Source organism: Branchiostoma lanceolatum, chromosome 3 (genome assembly GCF_035083965.1).
Source record: "Branchiostoma lanceolatum isolate klBraLanc5 chromosome 3, klBraLanc5.hap2, whole genome shotgun sequence".
Classification (NCBI taxonomy): Eukaryota; Metazoa; Chordata; class Leptocardii; order Amphioxiformes; family Branchiostomatidae; genus Branchiostoma; species Branchiostoma lanceolatum.
This window is the reverse complement of record NC_089724.1, coordinates 6,513,014-6,535,292: the sequence shown is the minus strand read 5'-3', so window position 1 is coordinate 6,535,292 and position 22,279 is coordinate 6,513,014. Positions and strand designations below refer to the sequence as shown.

General features: G+C 40.7%; 1 protein-coding gene across 1 annotated transcript in view; it reads right to left on the bottom strand.

Annotated features, from left to right (window-relative positions):
- LOC136429887 (dynein axonemal heavy chain 8-like) overlaps positions 1-22,279 on the bottom strand; it is an 87,999-nt gene that overhangs the window by 52,745 nt on the left and 12,975 nt on the right. The window contains exons 19-40 of the mRNA XM_066419983.1: positions 22,051-22,186; positions 21,127-21,314; positions 20,394-20,474; positions 19,688-19,804; positions 19,089-19,208; positions 18,598-18,748; positions 17,990-18,152; positions 17,450-17,534; positions 15,526-15,694; positions 14,525-14,721; positions 13,739-13,865; positions 13,208-13,353; positions 10,739-10,828; positions 10,303-10,407; positions 9,816-9,929; positions 9,518-9,580; positions 8,899-9,137; positions 8,396-8,550; positions 7,923-8,008; positions 7,357-7,556; positions 6,719-6,872; positions 5,139-5,302 (exon numbers count right to left, since the gene is read on the bottom strand). Of these exons, the coding sequence (XP_066276080.1) occupies positions 5,139-5,302; positions 6,719-6,872; positions 7,357-7,556; positions 7,923-8,008; positions 8,396-8,550; positions 8,899-9,137; positions 9,518-9,580; positions 9,816-9,929; positions 10,303-10,407; positions 10,739-10,828; positions 13,208-13,353; positions 13,739-13,865; positions 14,525-14,721; positions 15,526-15,694; positions 17,450-17,534; positions 17,990-18,152; positions 18,598-18,748; positions 19,089-19,208; positions 19,688-19,804; positions 20,394-20,474; positions 21,127-21,314; positions 22,051-22,186 (3,050 nt within the window). The remainder of the gene's footprint in view (positions 1-5,138; positions 5,303-6,718; positions 6,873-7,356; positions 7,557-7,922; positions 8,009-8,395; positions 8,551-8,898; positions 9,138-9,517; positions 9,581-9,815; positions 9,930-10,302; positions 10,408-10,738; positions 10,829-13,207; positions 13,354-13,738; positions 13,866-14,524; positions 14,722-15,525; positions 15,695-17,449; positions 17,535-17,989; positions 18,153-18,597; positions 18,749-19,088; positions 19,209-19,687; positions 19,805-20,393; positions 20,475-21,126; positions 21,315-22,050; positions 22,187-22,279) is intronic.

Below are 22,279 nucleotides of genomic sequence, written 5' to 3'. Positions count from 1 at the left end.
TGAACGGCCTGATTACAAGGACATTATATAATGTCCTTGGATTACTAGTATTTCACAGTTACACAATACCTGCCAGGGAAGGTGTAAAAACACGCGGCTGTGTCTTATCGACAACAGCTTGAAAAAGCAATAGGTTCGTTAGCAGTACAAAGTAACGTTGTAAGTAAATCGTACTATCGACTATATAACTAGCGACATAAATTGAATAAATCGAGTCCAAATATAACATGTTTTAGAAAAATATCACTAAAAAGCTATGGACACCATTCGTTGCAAGATGAACATGTGTGTGTGTGTGTGTGTGTGTATTGTACCAAGGAAGTTAGCACTGAGACACGGACCTAGTGCCTATGTTGATAGTAATTCGTGTGTGTCGTGTGTCGTTAATCTTTCATCTTATCAAAGTGATACGTGCTGTAGTCCAGATTTATGTGACTTTAATAAACACCTCAGTCTATACACAAAATGAATACAGAAAAATAAGATTGCTTGTGACCTTTGTCTTAGAAAAAAAAACAGACAGCGCATAACACATCAAACTGATAATTGTTTTTACAACAGGCACATTTTCACAAAAGCACAGCTTCACATCAAGGAGGCTATATAATGTCCTTGTTCACATCAACTAAGGACATTATATAATGTCCTTGCATCAACTCGTAGATTTCAGAAACAGATAGACCATGGCCTGTTGTTCATCTACCCGTATACCATCTACTAGACTGTAAAACAAAATCCAAACATTTTGCTTTTCATATTGTGTTTTCGTGTCGGGAAAATGTTATGACGTTACGTCGTTACTGTCTTATTCCAAAACAAAGAAAATCTATTTCTGCTAAACACTGAAATTGGGTTGGGGGTGTAGACGTGCCACACAAGGCTAAATGTTACGTTCTATAATTGTCTTATTCTACTGCCCAAGTATTCATCATATTGGGTTCGATTATTTGCATGGCCAAATATGGACGCCCAGTGAAGACTTGTTAGCATAAGCTGACATCTAGCCGCGGCGACTCCAATGGTAAGACGTAGTTTGCTTGTTATGTTTAGCCATAAGTATGGCTAAACATATTGTTTTCTCTCATGTTTCTTCTTCTTCTTCTTCTTCTTCTTCTTCTCCTGTCAAATCTTCAAATCGATTCATTTCTGTCATTTTTTGACCAAATGACCTGAAATTTGGTACAGAGGTAATGTAGGCAAAAACCAATGTGCGTTCTTTTCCTTTGTTTGATATTGACCTTGAAAGTGATTTTATTGAGGTTTTTAGGCTATTTTTAGCATATCTTGGCCTCCTGCGCCCTGGTATTTCAACCGAATGACCTGAAATTTGCTGTATATGTGGCTTGAACAAATATTTAAAGGACTACATTCCCATTTTTGGCATACATATATTCAAAACGATTTATTTTGGGCTTTCTTGACAATATTTGCCACTTCTGTCACTTTCAATACTACATATGACCTACAGGTCATTGACCCCGAGTGCCTTGCACCTGGCCAAGCTGGAAGTTTGCTTACGAGGAGGAAAGACCGGACATAAACATTTAACGTGATTATCGGGAAAACACCATGTTCCCTTAAACTCAGTGGTTAAATTGCAGTTTAGGAAATTTTTTAACAGAAAACAAGTTAAATCAATGATTTTGTGAATGTTTATTCTAGCATTAGTTATTCCAGATATTTTCAAACTCCAAATTCTTCAACACAACACGGGAGATCGTTTCTCCTCAGACTGGCGCGACACTCACTGGGGACAGGCGTTTTGGTCCCGCACGTTGTCGCAGCGGTGCGTCGCCGCTACGCGATCGAAAGCACGCCGCTGTCTGTCTCGGACCAACACGCGTCTCCCGTGATGTGTAGCGTCCACCACCAGGCCTTCCTACATGTCCTACGTACGGGCGTATGGATCGTAGAATTCGGCAAAAAAGGAATGATTAGGCCAGTAGAGTCAGTCCCCGGTAAGGTCAATGATTCGCCCCTTTGCGCTAGCTTGTAACGTTAAATGAATGTACCCTCTGCAGCTGGTGGCCAAACTTCACTGACAAACTTTCTCCCTATTATCATCATGAGCTTGCGTTAGTCTGGTACTAGTGACTATTATGTGCCGGGAATGTTTATCTATCGCACGCCTTGGAAGGAAGTTCAACCATGATAAATGGTCGGCCGTTGCGAAAATTTGGAATCCCATGCTGTTGATTTTCGTGATTGAATCTGTAAGAAAATATATTTTCATGTCGTTCATGTTTTTGGGACGGACGCCGGGACGGGGTGAATTTTTTCTATCATTTTCGTCCCGTTAGTAATGCAAATCGAATCGTGTTGCACAAGAGGCAAAACACTAAAAACGTGGGTCTTGTGGAGTGTTTTGGAGCGGGAAAATGCCGGATATTAGCGGTGCCGAACAGTGTACATCGTCGCGCGCGTGTGACGCTCCGTCAAAACAAATCCGCTGGTGGTCTAGCGCGGCCACCGAAAATAGGCAGAAACACACAGGAGGACTTAGCACCTTCGTTTATGAGGGCAATTGTGAAAATCTTTTGTTACAAATTGTTCGAACATTGAAACATTTGGATAGATGGTTTGAAACTGTTCTAAATAAAGAGATTTTTGTGTAGTTACGTTCGAAATGTTTCCAACGTATGTGAAATAAGTTCAAACATGTTATAAGTTTCAATTCTAATTGTTTGAACACTTAATAACTATTGTGACTTAGACATTCTTTTAATCAAAATAGTTCAAACATATTACAAATATTATATTAAAACCCTCTCGGTGACTTTGAATTGACTCAAATATGTTGTTTTTGGTCATTTCCTTCGTCTCCTGTCAAATCTTCATATGTATACTATGGAAAACTTCATTCTTCCCTGGGGTTGATCTTTTTTAATTCAATTTTGAACTGGGTTGATTATGCGCAAGAGTGTAATTTTCAGCGGATATTTTTCGACTGGTTTACATGGAAATGGCACGGAATATCCCATTCATGCAATGGGAGGATTCTTTAATTATTTCTTTCAATTTTGAGCTGGAATGATTATGAAAAAGTCCATTTTTTAGCAGAAGTGTATTTGTTAATCAATTAGTGGATATGGTTGTGGACTGGTCCATATTGTGTTGAGGTGCTACTGGAAGACTCAATTTTGGACTGGGGTGATTCATTTTTTTAGTGCAAGTATTTTAGAATGGTCCATTGTTATTTTGGGAGAGTCCATTTTTTGCATGGCGAGGAGTATGGCTAAACATGCTGTATTTGCTCGCAAATGTTGCCTTTCTAGTATATCATTATAGTGTTCCGGAGGAAGACAATGTAATATTGATTTACAAGTAAAATAAGCCTTTCCACCAGAGTCGCCGCGGCTAGCTGACATCATGGGTTGCTTTTTTCCAGAATCAAAACATTTATAAACATTAGCTTTCCTTTGTTCAGACAAAAAAGCATATCATTCAGTTTGTAGATAACATTATGCATATCAACACTGCGCTGGACAGACAATTAAACTCAATAAGCATTCGAACTGCAATGTAAAGCTTACATCTTGTTTATAATTAACGAATAACTTCACGCTGAATCGGGTCACCTATTTCTAGGCGCTTGTGGTTTCTGTCTAAGAAAAAACGCACCAGACAACACAATACACATCAAACCAAAGCAATAAACTGAATGTTTGTATTCACACCAAGAAAATGACTATTCTACAACAGTACATTTCAAATCAACTTGTAGGGTTAGGTCTGCCACTGTGATGGAACTGTAGCGCATGTTATCTATACATCAGATAGAGCCGCTTATGTATCGACTTCGTTAAACAAGAGGGTCTGTGATTTTTCGTATAATACTCATTTTGCTTTGAATGTTTTATCATTGGGCATTTGGACATCGGTTTTCGTGTCGGGAAAAAAGTTATGAGATTATCTCATATCCTAGTTAACCGCCTTTTGTATATTTCATGATCAGCTGTGGCTTTCGGGCCAGGGCGGGTTCCTGAGCGGGCGCGGGTTTCTGAGCGGGCGGGGGGCTCAGCAGGGCGGGCGAGGGCCTCAGCAGGGCGGGCGGGGTCTCTGGCGGGTAGGGGTCTCTGGGCAAAATAAATGTCGCCCAGCTCAGAACGATCGCGACCGTCGTTTGGATCTATCGGCGTCCCGCGCGGTTCCCCGTTGGAAATGTCGGCACGTTCAAAACCCAGCCTCACTAATCATGATATTAGTGTTTTTGGAGACCTTTCTTGTCGACCTAGGTGGATTTCAAAATAAACGACATTCAACATATTGGAACGCTGATTTTGTTCGGACGGACGATCTGCAGCTGGTAGAAACGCTTCTATCTCGCTTATAGCAGATGGCCCCTTTAATATACTCATGAAAATTAGATCACGTTAATTCAAGCCATTTTGTTCCGCTTTCTACCAGTAGAACATAATTTTACGTCAGTAATGTACAGTCAGGTAATTGCCACCTAGAATGCACGAAAGGCCGTATATAATTGCCATCCTTTTGTAATCCATTTTCCACTACACGTCAAGTGTTAGGGCGCCGTAAATTCCCATCCACTTTCCAGGTCCAGGTGTGTAAGAAAAAATCTAGGACCGGACACGGTGATCCCTGAAACCCATGTACACAACCATTACACGGTGAATTTGACAGGTGTGTAAGGGCCCTGATACTCCTTGAAATTCGACTTTTAGAGCAGTGAGAGTTGCAGCCTGACAGAAAGTTTAAAGCAGATAAGGCGTAATACTAATAGGATACTCAGAAAACTTTATGTCAGCTTCAGAGGTTTGGCTTTGGCCAAATGTTGTAGACAGGCTGGATGACTCACTGCTACACCTTCACAGATTGTTAGGGATACCCAGTTTTTCTACTTGTACAGTCAGTTTATAACGTAATGTAGCAAATATCTAATGTTAATTTAGTCCATTGATATTTTACTGCTGTCTGTATTGAACAATATATGAAATGATATCTTAAAAGACAATGACTTGAATTTGTACACAATCTATACATAATGAATCATCCAAAAATAATTGCGATTTTATGTTAACTCCAGCACAATTTAGGTAACGAAACGGTTACCTGCGAGGCTGTTGTTTGTCTGTAAATGTTGGATAATAAAACCATTCACTATTATTTGTGCGACTGACCCTGTGAGTGATTTCTGGCAGAGCTCGAGCTGCTCCAGTAGATGTGGCAGCAGCTGTCCCAGGGTCTCGTCTCCCACGCAGCAGTTAACCACATTGGGCGTCTCGTGAGCACGCGTCATGATCTTCACCCACGACTTGTCGATGTTCTGGAACCGCTTGGCTTCCTGGAGAGTTGGAAAAGAGCAAGTCAAACAGACCCCAAGTGTTCTGGTGAAGATAATTTGCATCTCATTGTGAACATCCCTGCGTAAACTACCTGCATGCCAAATATCATAGAAATCTGTTCTTTTTTGATATCCTCCTTGAAAGATTCTTTATAAAAACGTCTCTTCAGTTCCATAGCAAGCTGCTAGGGGGCCCAAACCAACAGGAATTTTACCTTACATCAAGATCTACCTTCCACCAAGAAATCAAGACCACACCTTGTCCAGGAATTAAGATACAAAAACCGGAATGTATGCTGCAGTACCAAGGTCAGCCATCGGGAAGCCAAGAATCAACTTTAAACATCAGGTTCACTACACCTACTAAATATCATTACAATTGCTCAGACGGTTCTTGAGATATTGCACCAGAGCCGCACGCACAGACACAACAAATTGAAAACTATACTGCCATTTTCGTGAAGGTGAAAATGAATACATGCAGGGCTCGAAGTTAACTATGTCCCGATGTCCCGGGGCCACCAAAATTTGACCTGGGACAACTCACAAATCAATTTGGGACACATTTGGGACAATCAGGGCTCCTGTGTGCAACTGATTTGGTTGCACACACGGCTGGAAATCTCCCTTGAGAAACTGTAGACTGGTGTACATGTCACTTTTGTCAGCTCCACTGACAGGGGGTCAGCAAAGGGATGGTCACACCTCATTAACTTGATTAAGGTTGGCCCTGCAAGAATTGGTTTGGCCACATGCTAAATCCCTGTCTGCAAATTTATCGAAAATCTCTCATTGTCTGAAAGTTGTTCAGGTAAAGATAACAGTCTCCAAAGATGGAAAAAAGGGGAAATTTATATTGATTTTGGTGGTATTGATGCACATTTTAATTGGTGCCATGTCGATCAGATTGGAGGCTAACAGCAATGTGACAGTGAACAAGGAGGCTTTTATGAAGAAAATGGCAGAATGGAAATCAAACCTTTTTTAGGATTTGTTCTACCTCCCCAAGAACCACCACATCAATGAAGTCCTTAAACTCTGCAGAATAACGCTTTTTTTCTTTTATCACCTATCAAAATCCATTATTTCAGGTTGTTAACATTATTTCAGGTTAACTTTGTTAAAACCTGTGTTTACTACTGACTGTATATAATTTTGCATGTATTATACTAGTATTTTTAAATTTTATGTAATATGTCTGTTATTCTAACATATGCCATGGCTTGGGTTCAGGTCCAGACTTGAGTATAGGTCCGAACCTGAACATGAACCTCTGGAACCAAATCCGGACCCCCATTAAATTCACATGTTTGGTCCTGGTTGGGACACTTTCGGGACAGTTGAAATCCACTTTTGGGACAATGTTGGGACAGTAGGGGAAAAAGTTAATTTCGAGGCCTGACATGTATCACCCACCTGAGGCAGTTGCTTAGCGATGTCTCCTCCCACAAACACGGCCTCCAGGTACACCCAGAGGTTCTGCACCACCAGCCAGTTCTCAATGATGTCGGAACTGTTGGACAACTTCTGTACCCAGGACTGGATGTCCTTCTTAAATGGGGCATTGTACCTGAGGAAGAAGATTTCTTTGGATCAAAACATTTTATAAAAAACATAAAGTATCAACCATGCAAGAATACAGTACTCCCAAACTAATCATCACAGTAACTTGTTCCGTTCATCTGTATCACGGCCTATGAATGCATACTTCAGATTACATCAGTTCAGTCAAGTAAACAAGCAAAGAATTCATCCCTTCCATGAAAATAGGCACCACATTACTCATTAAACCACTGTGAAAATGGATTCAGATTCTGTGAAACAGCTACAGTCAAAACTGCCCAAGAAGACCACTCAGGAGACTGATAAAATCTGGTCTATGAGGACACATGTACACTATTCACATTCTTTTTAATGCTTGTGTCAATAGGAAAAAGTATCTAAGGCACAAAAAAAAAGTCGTAACACTGGAAAGGTGGTCCTGATGTAGAGGTGGTCACTTTAATTGTACAGGATTGACTATTGGGATTAGGAACATTCTATTCTTCACTAACCTATTACTGAGAAGTGAACCCAGGATCATGAGAGAATCCTCCATCAGGGCCACAACTTCTGCCGTCTCGCCACCCTTCAGGAGGAGCTCCCCACGAGCCTTGAAGCCAGCAAACTGGAATTCCTGCAAGCTCCAGTCAGCCACTACCTGCGCCAGCTTGGCCTCAATATCTTTCTCTTTCACAGCAGAGATACAGATATCCTGAGGAAGAGGAAAGTCAAACTCTTTCAACAAGTAGGTATCGGTAAATGAAAGTCATGTTTTTGGATTAAGCATCAAGAAGAAATTGACTTCGATAATTCATTTGTATGCACTTGACTGTATGACTTATAGATGAAGTAGACCTTACAAAAGTCACTGTACTTAAATTTGTTGTGTCAAGAGAGATTTCTGTACACATAATTCTTGGTGAAACCAATCACAGTAGATTCAGTACCAAGGAGAAGTAGAGTCTGTGATGCATTTGCCATCTTTATTTGCTTTGCTGCCTTTAATAAAGAAGATTATAGAATTTTTGGCATGAGCTAACAATCTAATCTAAAATGTAAAACTAGGTAAGTGCTTTACCTCAATGTCTTCCTTGAAAGCAAGCAAGTTAGCTTCCATGATGTTTTTTAGACAGAAGGACTCTGACTCAACGTCAAAAGTTGTGCCTGGAGGGGTGGAAACCACAAAATGAGACCACAAAAGTTTGTTAATCCCTACAACTGTTAAACTGTTGTCAGCTAACTGAATATAACACTTTCAACCTTTAGCACTCTAGAGTAGCCGCTTGGCACCCGATTCCCCATTGGTTAGAGAGCTAGGCAGCAGGGAGAAGATTAAAAGAGTCAAGATAACATCACACCGATGAAGGCAAGACATCCAGGTCATAAGATACAAAATACAAAAGTTACTCAATGACATGCAACTTGACAAATTTTGTAAACGGTCACACATTTCAGATATGATAGTGGAAGCTACCTGAAACATCTGACTGTTTACAAAATCTATCCAGTTGCTTGAGTTAATACACTTGAGTGATTTGAGACTTCACTTGCCTGTAGTGGTTGCTATCCGGTCCCAGTGCCGCTGCTTCATGGCTTTGTTGGCCATCATCTCCAGCAGTGGACAGCTCTCGTTGAAGTCATCAATTTTCTTCTTCAGATCTAAGAATGCCTGCCATTCCTTCAGTGCCTTGGGCAGCTTTCGACACCTGGGAGCAACATTCAATAGTATTTCATTTCAAACTGATGTAGGAAACATTTTGTGACACATCATTATCAAGTACACAACTCCAGTTCATGTGCATTTGATTAGGAAACCTAAAAGAAACCTATTACAGTTTTCATAGGTGCATTTCTTTTCAAAGTTGGAAAAGAGTTATGACAGCTATAATATAGAAAAAGAAAGGACATTTCTTGCAGAAAAAGTTCTTAATACAGTATGATGAAATTGAAATAGATTGTCTCATCTTCCTAAGAAGTGTTTCTTTTAATCGAAGATGAATCAGAGACTAAGTACTTCTTTAATCAAAATACCTTTATAATGCTTGTGTCTTTACCTGTTTTGGAAGTCCAGTAGTTCATTGTTAATCTTCTCGATGTCCACCTCAGTCCACAGGATGTCATAGTAGCCAGTGATGCCGTTCAGCACAGCGTTGTACAGACCGTAAAGCTTCTGGAGCAGGTTCAGCTCTTTACGGATCTTCTGTAGCACGGGGTAGTCCGTCACCGTCAGGCCGAAGAGCTGCTCGCCAGCCGAGTACGTGTTGAACTTCCGCCAAAGTTCATCAAACCGACTCTGTAAGGACATACAACCAACACAGTGGGGTTGCGGTGGCGCAGTGGTAGGGTATTTGGCCCAGAACCCAGAGGTCCTGGGTTCGAATCCGCGACCCCCGATTTGTCGTGTTAACGTTGTGCCCTTGAGGAAGGCACTTGACACCACTTTTCTCATTTCACTGAGGTAAAAATGAGTACTTATGGAAAAGAGTAGAGGTCCTTCCCAACTTGTGAGTGAATCAAACCTTACAGTCTGGTACGGGTTGACATATTGAAAAGGTTATAGTTACCACATCCTTCCACAAATGTGGTAAACAAACATAGACAACAAACATGAAAACATATTGAAAAAAACTTCTTTTTGGAAAAGCGATTGAAAAGAAACTTCTTTTTACTTACCACAAACACAGAAAGTCGATCGCTGGCTTCAATTGGAGCGATGCCTTCCGCCATTGGACCTTCCTGTGGACATTGGAATAACAATGCTGATCAATTCAAAGCTATCATTTTGTTTTAGTTTTGTAGGCAATGCATACAGTTGTTGTAAGAACCACTAATAAAATTCCTTGACAAGGCAGGGCTTAATTGTTTGATATATTTTTCCGGCAAAATAACACATACAGCTACAACCAAGACACTCACATGACAAGCTGTTCGTAAGATAGAACAGCCCCTTTTTAACTATGAGTAGACTTACTGTGTCATAGTCGTCTGCATAATGCTCCATGTCATGATGGAACACGCTGACAGATTCCATGAGATCAGACTTGAACTTGGGCTGCACTTTCACAAGCTCTGTCTGCACATCAGCCTACACGTGAGGAAGAGAAAAGATAAGCCAGCAGGTTCAAGTACAGTGGTCCTATCTCTAAGTCACAAAAGGAAAGTTTTTTTCTTTCTTAGAAGTTCAAGTTTGAAATCGAATCTCTTTATTTCAGGTACATTGACCACAGCAACATAACAAGGACTTACACATAAATGGACTAAACATGTAACAATTATAGAAAGTATACATTTCTAAAAAATTGTTCCTGTAGCGGTAGATTTTAGCAGACATATCCTTGGTATTGAATAATCTATTTAAGAATAACACATTTCCTACACCTAGCCTCAAACATATCTGATGTAGACTGAACAAACATTGTACTTGCACAACAATACAAATTTGTTGCAAGGTTTCTTACAGAGTTGGACAACAGTTTCTGGAAAGAGTAGCGTAGGGTGTCCACTCTGTCTGCCTCCTCCTTGGCAACACTGACATCATACTTCTGTAGCATGGCATAGGCTTCCTGCAAGAGGGACAGGGGAGAACATTTCATCAAACGTGTTGTTGAGCCTGAGTACTTAAAGTATAAACTATAAAGTAACATGCACAATTATGTGTTTTTATAAGAATTTCAACAAGCACTCAGTGGTTAAACAAGTCAAACTCTGCCAAAATGTTATTGCTTAAAACAAAATGTAGTGTTGGTCAATGGTGTCCTCCTGTGCTTATGATCAAAACAATTATGAGGGCATGAGTCATTTCTGGACATCAGAAGAGCAACTATTGTTGGAACATTGTCAGGTCTGCTGCAAATTTGCAACAAGAGAAACTATAAGTTGCTTCACCAGTCCTACCTCAATAGGACCAAGTGACATGTCAATCCTGATCATGTTCTGCCGGACGTCCTCCAGAGCTTCCATCGCAAACCTCACATCATCCAGGTCCTGAGTAGGAACACATCCATGTTTAAGGTTTGTCTATGCACAACTGGACAGCACATATTGAGAATAAAGACAGAAAGAACTAGAGTTCCACGACCTCATATCTTCGCCAAATAATATGAATTGTACCGACAGATGTAAGTACCAAATTCCCGCCATTTACCAATATGGCATTACATAGCCATTTTTCCAAACAATAACTAAATTCAAGTCTTTTTTTACTTAAATAATATCTATCAATGTTCCCCTCTTTCTCAATGGCTTGATATGCCACAGGTCTGAAAGTCCTCTCATGGAATGTCAATGACGGTTAGACATCCAGGTAATAAGATACGCAATAAAACTGGATGGATTTTCGAAACGTAGTGAAGTAGCATAACTCTATCAAATATCAGACCCTGTTTTGCATAATCAGCATCTTATTGTTTAACTTGTCCTGTCATTTACGAGCATAGTGTTATTATCTCAGTATAATCTCAGCAATAATCCAAATGAGGTCATTTGAATAATTGATATTTCGAATTCGATTATAATCGATAATTACTAGCCTCTCTTTCTCAGTGAAGGCTGACACAGTTTTCAAAGGTGATTTGTTTTTATTTGTTTTTTCGGCTGTAGATAAGTAGAGCCAGGGCTAGCAAAGGCTAAGGCTATTACAAAGGCTTAGCCCTAGTAACAGAACAATATACAGACCTTGATACAAGCTTTCACAAAGACTAGAATACGACTTAAATGCATATAAACGGGCACAAACATAGAACTCAGCGCATTTCAAAACATTTCATTAATCATGCAAATTAGGTCCTGTTTGGCATAATTACAATGTTACGTCAATCGTAAGATCCACTTTTAAATCTTCATACCAAACATAACAGATACATTTTAGTCCTGTTCTTTTCAATTGCCCAGCTAGTAAGCTAGCTGTTGACCTAGATTCAGGACGCCAGCTGTTGACCTAGATTCTGGACGCCAGGTGTGTACTAACACATGTCGCGTACTATGGTGCGGCAGTCCTATATATGCCAATTATGATGTAAAGTAGGTCATGATCTGCATAATGAGCATATCATTATGTTGATCATCACCTAAGGAACATATATACCAAATACAAGAATAATCCATCAACCCCTGCTTGAGTTATTCCTCCTCAAAAGTTACAAACAAATAGGCCCACTGCAGTTTAAGGCAAGCCGCAAGGGGGCCCAAACTTACATCACGTACTCTCTGCCCCAAGATCTATCTACCACTCAAAAAATCATAACCTTAGTACCTGCAAAAAATTCGACCACAAACTTTAAGCGGATAGATAAACTTTCTGCATTTATTATGCAAATTAGTTCCTGGTTTTCATAATATGTATTTGATTATGTAAAACATAACCCAAGCTATCTAAATACCAAAAATCATGACGATCCGTCAACCCCTTCTGTAGTTATTAGCCTCCAAAGGTTTCAACAAAAACGCCAACTGCAGGTCCAAACAAGCCACTAGGGGGGCCAAACTTACACCACCTATTCCCTGTTCCAGACCCTATGTATTGGTGAAAAATCATGAACCTGGCACTTCCAGAAAATTCGACCACAAAATTTAAAACTCAGCTGCAGTACCTTACTTATCCGCTAGGAGGCCCATTATCGAACTTAACCTTCCTCTTTAACACTCCTACCTACCAACTGAATATCATGCACAGCCGTCAACAGCACCTCGAGTTATGCTGGCGACATACAAATTCACACACATATAAAGCCCGCTGCAGTACCGACGGAAAATGCAAGGGAAACTATTTTTGAACTTGACCTCCGTTTCCACAACATCTACACACCTGCAAAAAATCACGAAGATCCATCAACGTTTCCGTCACTTTTTTTGCCTACATACAAACACAAAAAAATTCAAAGTCTGCTGCAGTACTGTTGGAAAACGCCAGGTGAACCATTTTTGAACTTGACCTTCCTTTGCACAACCACTACACACCTACCAAAAATCATAAAGATTCATTGAAGATTTCTTGAGTTATGCTCCTGACATACATAAAGACCCACCCAACAGATTTTTCAACCGAAAACATAATCTTCTCCGAGTACAAGTACTCGGCGAAGATAACAAGCTGCTAGAGGGCCCAAACCTACAGCACTTCTTCCTTACATCACAAGCTACAATCTGCTATCCAAAATAATGCATGTTCAGGTCAAAAGGTGCAAAAAATGAAAGTTCTGCTGCAGTACCAAGGTCACATACCAGGGGGACCAAAATCGACCTTGACCTTTGTTAATAGAAATATAGAAATGCACTCAATGCTGCAATGGAGGATAAGAAGAAATGGACAGGCAAAGTTACAGGTTCCCAGGGAGCTTGGCTGAGAGATGGTGGGATGGTATGTACCTTGATAGGATGGGCAAGCTTCCTGCTGAAGTCAGTCACATAATTGAAGATTTCTTCCATCCTCTGCTTGTAGTCCTCGTTCAGTTTCTTCCCATAGATCATTTTCCAGCTCTTGGTCTCCACCAACATGGCTGTCTTCAGGGGGTCTGAGGGGGATAAATTTAAAGCTCTAATGTGTAAAAAGGTAAAGGTAGTCCCATAACGAGGTCATAGGGGTAATTATCCACTGTGTCTAGGGTCTATCAAAATATCCAACAATGCTTGAATCAATTTCAACCCTAGATACAATATTGATATAAACCTGAACTCTTTTTATCCCTTACCATATGAAACAGAGCATGGAATAGACCTGACACTACACCCCCTTCAGAAGATGAATGATTTTTAAATACACATAATTCTGAGTGAAACCAACCGCTGCAGATTCAGCACCAAGGAGAAGTACAGCATTTGTGATGCATTTGCCATCTTTATTTGTTTTGCTGCCTTTAATAACGAAGATCACATTTTTGTAGTGTATCAGCACCTCACCTGTGATCAGCTGGATGGCTCCAACCTTGATGGACGGTACAATCTCCTGGATTTCCAGCCCCATCTCCTCAAACCTCAGCATCTCTGCTGTGAACTCAGACAGGATAGGGTTTTCTGCCATAAATGCCTGTTTGGTTAAAATGGATATGCCAACGTTATGAAACTTTTAGCATGGCAAGAACAGCAGTAACAGAAATACAAGTCAATGGGTAAAGACGTAGTGTCCATCAAAGTCCCAAACAAAGCTTTAAGTGCTACAATCACACCCTTCAGGTTAAGTGTCATGGCTGTAGACTTCCCGTTTGGTTACCAACACACCAGCTACTTATTGCCATACATGTCATACATACACCTAATTTGATGGGCATGTATAGCATACAACCAGGGCTCGAAATTCAATTTTGGGAATAGGTGCACTGGTGTGCCTAACCAACAAAAATTTAAGTGCACAGAAAGAATTTGGGGTGCACAACTTGAAAGAAAGCAGAATTTCAACAAAATGTAATAACAAAGTTTAACCCTACTGCCTCTCTCAAGAACTTCAATCTGCAATTCTATAGCTTACTTCAAAATTTTAAAGAAGTAATACATCCAATAAAGTACAACAAAGGTTATATTCCTTTTTCTGACACTCAGACTTCAAGAATATTCTGCTATGCATGCTAGTGTGCAATAGTACCTTTGCCCTATAGCTTACAAAAATATCTAGATGCAATGGTGCACCCACAATTAAAAATCAGGTGCACACGCAACCAGTATTTTGAGCCCTGAGAGCCATATACTTGCCTGGCTGATCTCTTGCTTGTCATCTTCCCACAGGAACTTGTAGGTGCTGAATCTGTCCAGGGTTTCAGCGATTTCCTCCCGGTAGGAGTTAGTGGCCGAGGCCAGCATCATGACAAGTTTCTGCATGTCCTTGTGCTCGGCAATGGACTTGTAGTAGTTCTTGATGGTGTGGGGTGGAATCCTCTCCAACATCATGACTAGATATAAAAGTGTTAGTACCATTCCTTGGAGGTGTTATATTTATTATTACGACATTGACAGCTTTCGAAAAATAATTTCATCAGGTTGGTAGAACATAGGATTTTGGTGTTTTCTTTCACATAACCAGTAATGTCTCACCTGCTTACATCTTAACATTCTATCAGACACCTTCCTCAGAGCTTTTGACCGGAGTGCTGCTTCTTGCTGCTATAACTATAAGTAGCCAAAGGAGGTGGTGCTTTTGAGCCGAGAACAAAATCCCAAACGTGGCAAGAAAAATCAACACCAGTTAAGAACCGGGATGAAGGGGGATACAAACTTTGCCACGTTTGCGATTGTGTTTGTCAGCGCCACCTACTTCGGCTACTTATGGCAGCGAGAAGCAGCATTCCAATCAGAATCTCTGAGGAAGGTGCCTGCAGCTGACAGACATGGAAACATAAGCAGATGAGACATTATTGGTTGTGTAAAAAGAAAACTCCAATATTCAATATTGACATATTGTACCAAGATAGCAAGCAAACAAAAACAAGTCTGGAATTAAATTTCTGCAGCTTTTTTTTAGTTTCTGGTACCTGCAACATGATTTCTGGGAACAGCAAAAATGTCTTGGAGACATCATATTTTACCATATGGTTGTTTTCTCGAAATGAGAAAAAAAGTCTAGATGAACTAAAGTTCACAATAACCAACACAAAAATTGATCAAAACGTTGCTAATGTGTGTTTGGTAATGTTACCAAATAGGAACCAACGAATCCCTGTGTTGTGACTTCAAGGCAGAAAAAACACTCAACACACCCGAGCTTTCCACCTTCTTGTTGTTCTTGCCGTGGGCGGTGTGTACGACACAGGGCTTCTCCTGTTTGCGAGTCTGTCCCCACTGTGCCACGCCCCTGGACACCTCCAGAACCAGCTGGGTCACCTCCTTAAGAGCTTCCTGCATGTCATCCAGGTTGGGCAACATCACCTGTAGGGGGAAACACAACAATACTGTACAGGGCTCCAGACTAACTTTTAGGCCTAGGAGCACTGTGCTCCTAACCCCAAAAAGTTAGGAGCACCAGCAAAAATCTAGGAGCACCACTACAAAAAGTTGGAAGAAGAAGAAAAGTCTTGGCCATACCAAGTAATACTCCTATTAATCAATGTTAACAACCTGGAATAATGTATTTGAATAGATCATAAAAAATATAGCCTACATGGTGCAGAACAACTAGCAAAGTGTGGTATATAATTTAGTTAGTTCTTGGGCAAGAATGATACCGGTGTAGAGGGATTTTTAGAAAAATTGGGCATAGGTTCCCCGGCTGGCCCCTAGCTATCCGGGGGCCACGGTGCCTCAAGTTCAACAAGTAGAAAAATACACAATGGTATTTTCAACTTGGAACAAGGCAAGCAATTATTCAGATGACCATTTGCGATGACATTAAAAATTGCATAAGCTTGAGTGATGTATTGGGATTTTCGAAAAAATTGGGCATAGGTTCCCCGGCTGGCCCCTATCCGGGGGCCACGGTGCCTCAAGTTCAACAAGTTGAAAAATACACTGGTATTTTTTACTTGGAACAAGGCAAGCAATGATTCACATAACCTTGAATGATAAATAAATAGATAACTCTATTACTTGGCTATTGGTTTTATGACCAAAACAAATTAAGTCCCATTCCATGATTTTAAACTTCACTGCTGGCATTAAGTTCAACCCTAAAAACATTTTTACTGGCATTTTTTTTCACCCCTACCCTCTGTCTACAAACAATCAAAAATGCTTTAATATTCTAACGTTGAAATTCTTGCTCAATAGTATCAAAAATGATCTGTTTGTGCCAGCCCAGTCAAATATCTAGTCCAAATTTCGCGCGTCAGGACCGCGCGGCGCGACCATCCAATCACAGGGCCACCTCCATCGGGAAAAGGTGCTTGCCGCCTCGCCGGTGTGCATGATATAAACATGTCGATTACATCAAAGCGTAGCCCTGTTTCTTGCCGTCATTTTGACACCAAGAACAAGAAAAAATAAGGTGGTAATTTTTATCATTAAAGAGTTCGTTACAATCGAATTTTAATGCTCAAAAAATAAATTTTCCCTTTGTTCCAGGTACCAATTTAAAGCTCGTAATCGGCTCATTCTGCTGCGGTCTAAGACGCAGGGGGAAGTGAAATTGGCCATGTTTTGAATCACGGCCGCGCGCGCTACGCCGCACCGTTTTCATCGGCAAAGTTCTGGCGTTTGAATCATTTTACAAGATAAACAAACACATCACGAGAAAGAGAAAGTTATATTCTTTATTTTCATGGGTGACTTTGCCTGCAGAAACGAATAGTTTTTGTATCGCGGGTGTAGGAAGATGGTAGAAAATTTACCGATCACCATGCGGTAGTTAGCCGATTTTCGTGGTAGCGTCGTTGGAATACCTACTTGGAACGGACATTTTTTGTACACTCACGAGCGCTGCGAGTCGCACTCACGAGCGCTGCTGTACCATGCAGACATTTGGAGAACCCCTATCTACCAAACCTAATTTTTTCAGGACAGTAATCGGAAAAGTAACATTAATTTTCCTATGCCCGATACAGATAAAAGCTTCACAACAGATCAAGAATAAAACAACCCTTTTGGACTAACACTGGGCATATTAAGGTCTGTAAGCAATGTCATGTACATACATCTCGTTTACTTCCAAACTTGACACCAAAAATACCAAACCAAATGTCACCCCACCACATTCGGGATGGCAAGCTCGATGTTGGCAGTGAAGAAAGCCTTGCTGTCTGCTGCCTTCTTCTTGGACTTCTTCCTGACAGGGCTGCAAATAGACATGAACACTGTCATCACACATACAACTGAGTTGCCTGATAATGTTCATATCAAATCCAGCAATCATATTTCTTAGATTCTACATACACTTGCACACTTGTGAAACATTACCCTGCAGTGCTCAGTTTTGTAATTATATTCTCTTTCCTTCTCTATCAATCAAATCTATCTTACATCTACAGATACATTATGTGCTGGAGATATTTCTGAATGAAACATTAATCGATATTATCATGGAAGCTCATCTGTGTTGGTAGTAATCATAATACAATGCTAAACTTTCTTCTAACACTTAGGTATTCACGGATCAAATTTTTAACAACCACTGTTACCTTTTTCAGGATCAATAATGACCAATCACTTCAATTCCGAACGTAAATTCGAATACCATAGTGTTGGAAGAAAGTTTCGCACTGTATTATTGATATTTTTTTGTTGACTGACTTTGAGAAGACCCTTTTCTTGACGAGGTCCAGTGACAGACGGGTTGCCCGTAGCAAGGCCTCCAGGTTACGATGGTTGAAGTGACTGACCAGCTCCTTAATCTCCTCTTCAAACACATCTGCTGGCAGCTCGTCAGATTCTGACAAGTCATCTGTGATGGTAGCTGCAAGAAAAAAATCATTGACTTCAAGAATCTATGGAGGAGGTCCTGGATCTGCATTTAGGGTAAATGAACCCAAGGTGTCCAAGTATGTGTCCATGTCAGCTATACCATAAAAGGCAGATTTTCTTCAATAAAGTTTCAACCATCAAATTTTTGCCCTGCTTTATCCTATTACCAAACCAGAACACAAGATATCAAATCTGAAAGTTCAGCTGCAGTACGGTAGAAAACCGCTAGGGGGCACGCTATCCAACTTAAAACCTTCATTTTCCCAACCCCAACCCACCTATCATACAGATCCATCCACAGCCTCTCAACTATGCTCATCACAAACAGACACACACACACACAAACGGCACCTGAAACATAACCTTCTTGGCAACAGTAATAAATGAGTTAGGTTAAACTTAAAGCAGGGAGGTGAAAAGAAGGTGAAATATCTCACATGTCTCAGCAGTTGCTGAATCAGAGGTGTCGTCCTCGCAAACCGGCAGCAGCTCAGCGTTAGCACGGAAAACCTCACACAGGTCATTCACAGCATCCTCCACACGCGAACTATACAGGTCCAGATAGTCGCTCGACTCACGGCAATAATCCTGTCAACAAAACAATTAAAGAAAGTAGCTTGTTTTGTCCGTTCGTTCAGACTCTTGTAGTGCCTAGCGGTACTCAGGGCAGTCTCCTTGCTGTTTCAGTAGCAAGGTATATTTCTACAGGGTGGCTAGCAGACAGGTTTCTTACTTCAATCTTCTAAACCATGACCTACCTCATGAATGTTATTTAGTGCTACTTTTCACATAAGTGACATATGGTACAATGGTGATCAAATGAAGGAGGAGTCAAGTCCAAAATTTGTTGACACACCCCTCCTAAAATCTCATAATAGAGTAGTTCAAGGGACTTTTGAAAGTAACCATGGGCTCATCCACTACTTACCCTGTTCTTGGTAATGAACTCTTCCACGGTCCAGGGGGTGTCCTCAGGCAGTGTACACAGTAACAGCTCACTCATCTCTTTCAGAACAGCATCAATACGAGATTCACGGATGTCATTCACCTGAAAATGGATGTAGGGATAAAGCTTTAAATTATCAGTGATATGTTCAAATCATCCTTCTCTTAGTGGATAGGTTATATCAGAGTGAATGAAAACGAAAGCTCCCCATGACTATCTCTTAGTAAGCTACAATACTTACTGTAAATGCATTTAAGTTTGCGGGAATATAATTTAACAGTAGGGGGAAAATGGAGTGTTCGCGGTGGTTCTAAGTTTGCGTTTGAAACAATAGTAGTGCTACGTAAACAGTCACAATCATGATAGAAACACCAGTCAGAAACCAAGATACCAGTAGCTAAGTGCAGCTGGTGGTATTAAAGGGTTCGCTGCAAAAACTGTGAACATAAAACCACCACGAACATTTCTGCATTTTACAGTACTACAAGTTACATATCTTTGCCAGCAATTCAAAGCATTTTACAGAAAAAGAAAATTGACAAGACAAGGCTACAACAGAGAAACATTGCAAGACTACTGACTTGTTTGATGAGGAGGGACAGGTCCCTGAGTGCTGCTGAGATGCTGTCAAAGTAGCCTTGCAGGTTCAGTGAGGACCAGGTCAGCTGGATCAGCCCTGGGGCAATGGCACGGTCAACCTGCACGGAAGATACATTTTTTTAATCCAGAAGCATTGTGTGGCGCAATCGGTAGGGTGTTTTGCCCAGAACCGAGAGGTCCCGGGTTCGAAACCACTGCTATGCCCGATGTTGTGCCCTTGGGAAAGGCCCTTAACACGACTTTCCTCACTCCACCCAGGTGTGAATGGGTACCTGACTTAGGTTGGGGAAGGTCGTATTGAGGTCACTTGCTGGCGCCAAATGGCAGCCTCCCAGACCCTTGCGACAGTTCCACAAAGTGCAAGTGTGGAGCAAATATGTATCTGTTGTGTATTACTAAGTATGTGATTGTAAACCCTGCAGCAATTCAGCACTGGCTGCCATTGCACGGGTAATTTCTGACCAATAAACCTTTATTATTATTATTATTTAAGCAGAAAAAGGAAACTGGGGATCGAGCAAAAAACATGTGAAAAGGCAAAACGGCTTGCTCTATTATACAATGTATTAATTAGATTAACATGTTTGAAATCAGCTTTCAAAAGCAAGTGGCAGTTTGTATGGAAGTTTCTAGGGCACATAAATCTGCAATACACTGAACAAAAAAATGAAGAAACACAGAACAAACCTTTCTGGTGGTGGTTGAGAGCAGTGGCAGGAATATGTTAGGAATCTTGGCACGAATTGCTGCATTCTCATCCAATAGGCACTGTGTAGAGATAAAGTTGTAGATATTACAAAGACTAGCCTTTTATAGCTACAAGCTTCAAAGGCATGAACTGTCTGGCAGTGTCGATAGCAAAGTAAACATGTCTACATTGTATCCTGTAGGATATATGCTTTAACAACTATGTAAAAAGCATGTTGAAAGGTCTATACCATAGCACTTTCAAGCTGAATACATTTTCACTTAACATGAAAAGGACACCTGGCGGGCTGCCATCAAGCCACAACATCTGTACACAAGCACATGTAACCCTCGTGAGATATACGGGGAACAACAGTGTGTTCAACATCATCTTTATTCACACAGACAAACATGAAAAACAATGGGACAAGATGAAGGGTTAAAAACACCTCGGTTGGCCCCTTAATCATATCAACAATCCATAGGGTGCAAGGTTTTCAAAAAGGGCTGTGCATCAGCCATCAATATTTCACTTATTCAAAAGTCTACTTCTATCAATATTGCACAATTGTCATCATTTTTGCAGCTTACTACTATTGCACTTGAATGTATATTTTGGTTATTGGCTGGAAAACAGCCCAGACAAGGATCCCACACATAGGCGTTCCATTTGTAATAAATCAGATACTGAATTGCAAGTGATGAAATTCGCATTCTTTGTAGATTGTCTGACCTGCAGTTTGCAGTGGTTGCCCTTCAGTTCCCTCTGCTGCAGGATCACGGACCTGGCCGACTCGGGCACCTCCAGGCCCAGCTTCTGCATGCACGCCGCCTCGCGAATCAGCTGGTACAGCAGCGGGTCAAAGTTCACCAGCAACTCCCCTGTCTTGGGGTGCCTGACCAGCACAGTGGCAAGCAGGCCTGCAGACAAGGCAAGGAAAAATCAGGGATTTTAGAAAAGAAAACAATTCTACATTTGTTTTTTGTTTGGTATGAAATAGACAAGAAGGACAAAAATAGGGGACATACATGCAAGAAAAGCAGCAAAATATTACATTACGTGTGACCAGATGGTCAAATGTATAAGCCAAATGGATGGCTCATCAGCACCATGGACAGAGCAGAACTCTGGCAATATCTGGCAGATTTCAGAACCCTTGTTCTTTGCAGGAAAAGCACTATTGATAGTTGATTTAACATAGGGAAATCCTGTGGATGTCTCATCAGCACCCTGGACAGTGCAGTAGTGATTTTACAGTATCCAGGTAAGAATAGTCATCTCCTCAGAACACTTGATCGGTATAATGGTGAGGCGTATGAACAAACACTGCTGGTTTTAGTTATGAAGCAGCATGGGTCTGTTTCTCCTTATTTGTTTTCCTGTATCTAAGGCTACATCATTTTAATTTCTTGGTTAACAGAATTTAAAAAAAAAGCTAGATTGGAAAATCAACAGGAAAACAAAATCTCAGAGGAAAGTTTGTACTTTGGTGCTCACAATTTCAGGGAGTGAACAGGGTCAGGTGCAAGTTTTCACCCCAGCCTTCTGTTTTCATGATTTTGTTTTGCTAAATCAAAAAAAAAATTTGTTAACCAAGAAATTAAATTGGTGTGGCCTAATAACAACAATAGTACAAAACAGATACAATATCCCTACCTGTCTTGATAACATCCACCTGTTTGAGCCAGCCTCTGTGGTACAACATCTCAAACTCCATCAGGACTGCAGCAAGACGGTTGTACGTCTTGATGCACTTCTGCGCTTCTGGCTGCTTCAGAATCGTTGGGTGTTTCTAGATTAAAACAAAACCAAAGAGCACAACTTTCTGAGACATAATCTAGTGTAAAAAAACTTTGAAATTGTTTGGACAAAATTGCTTCCTTAA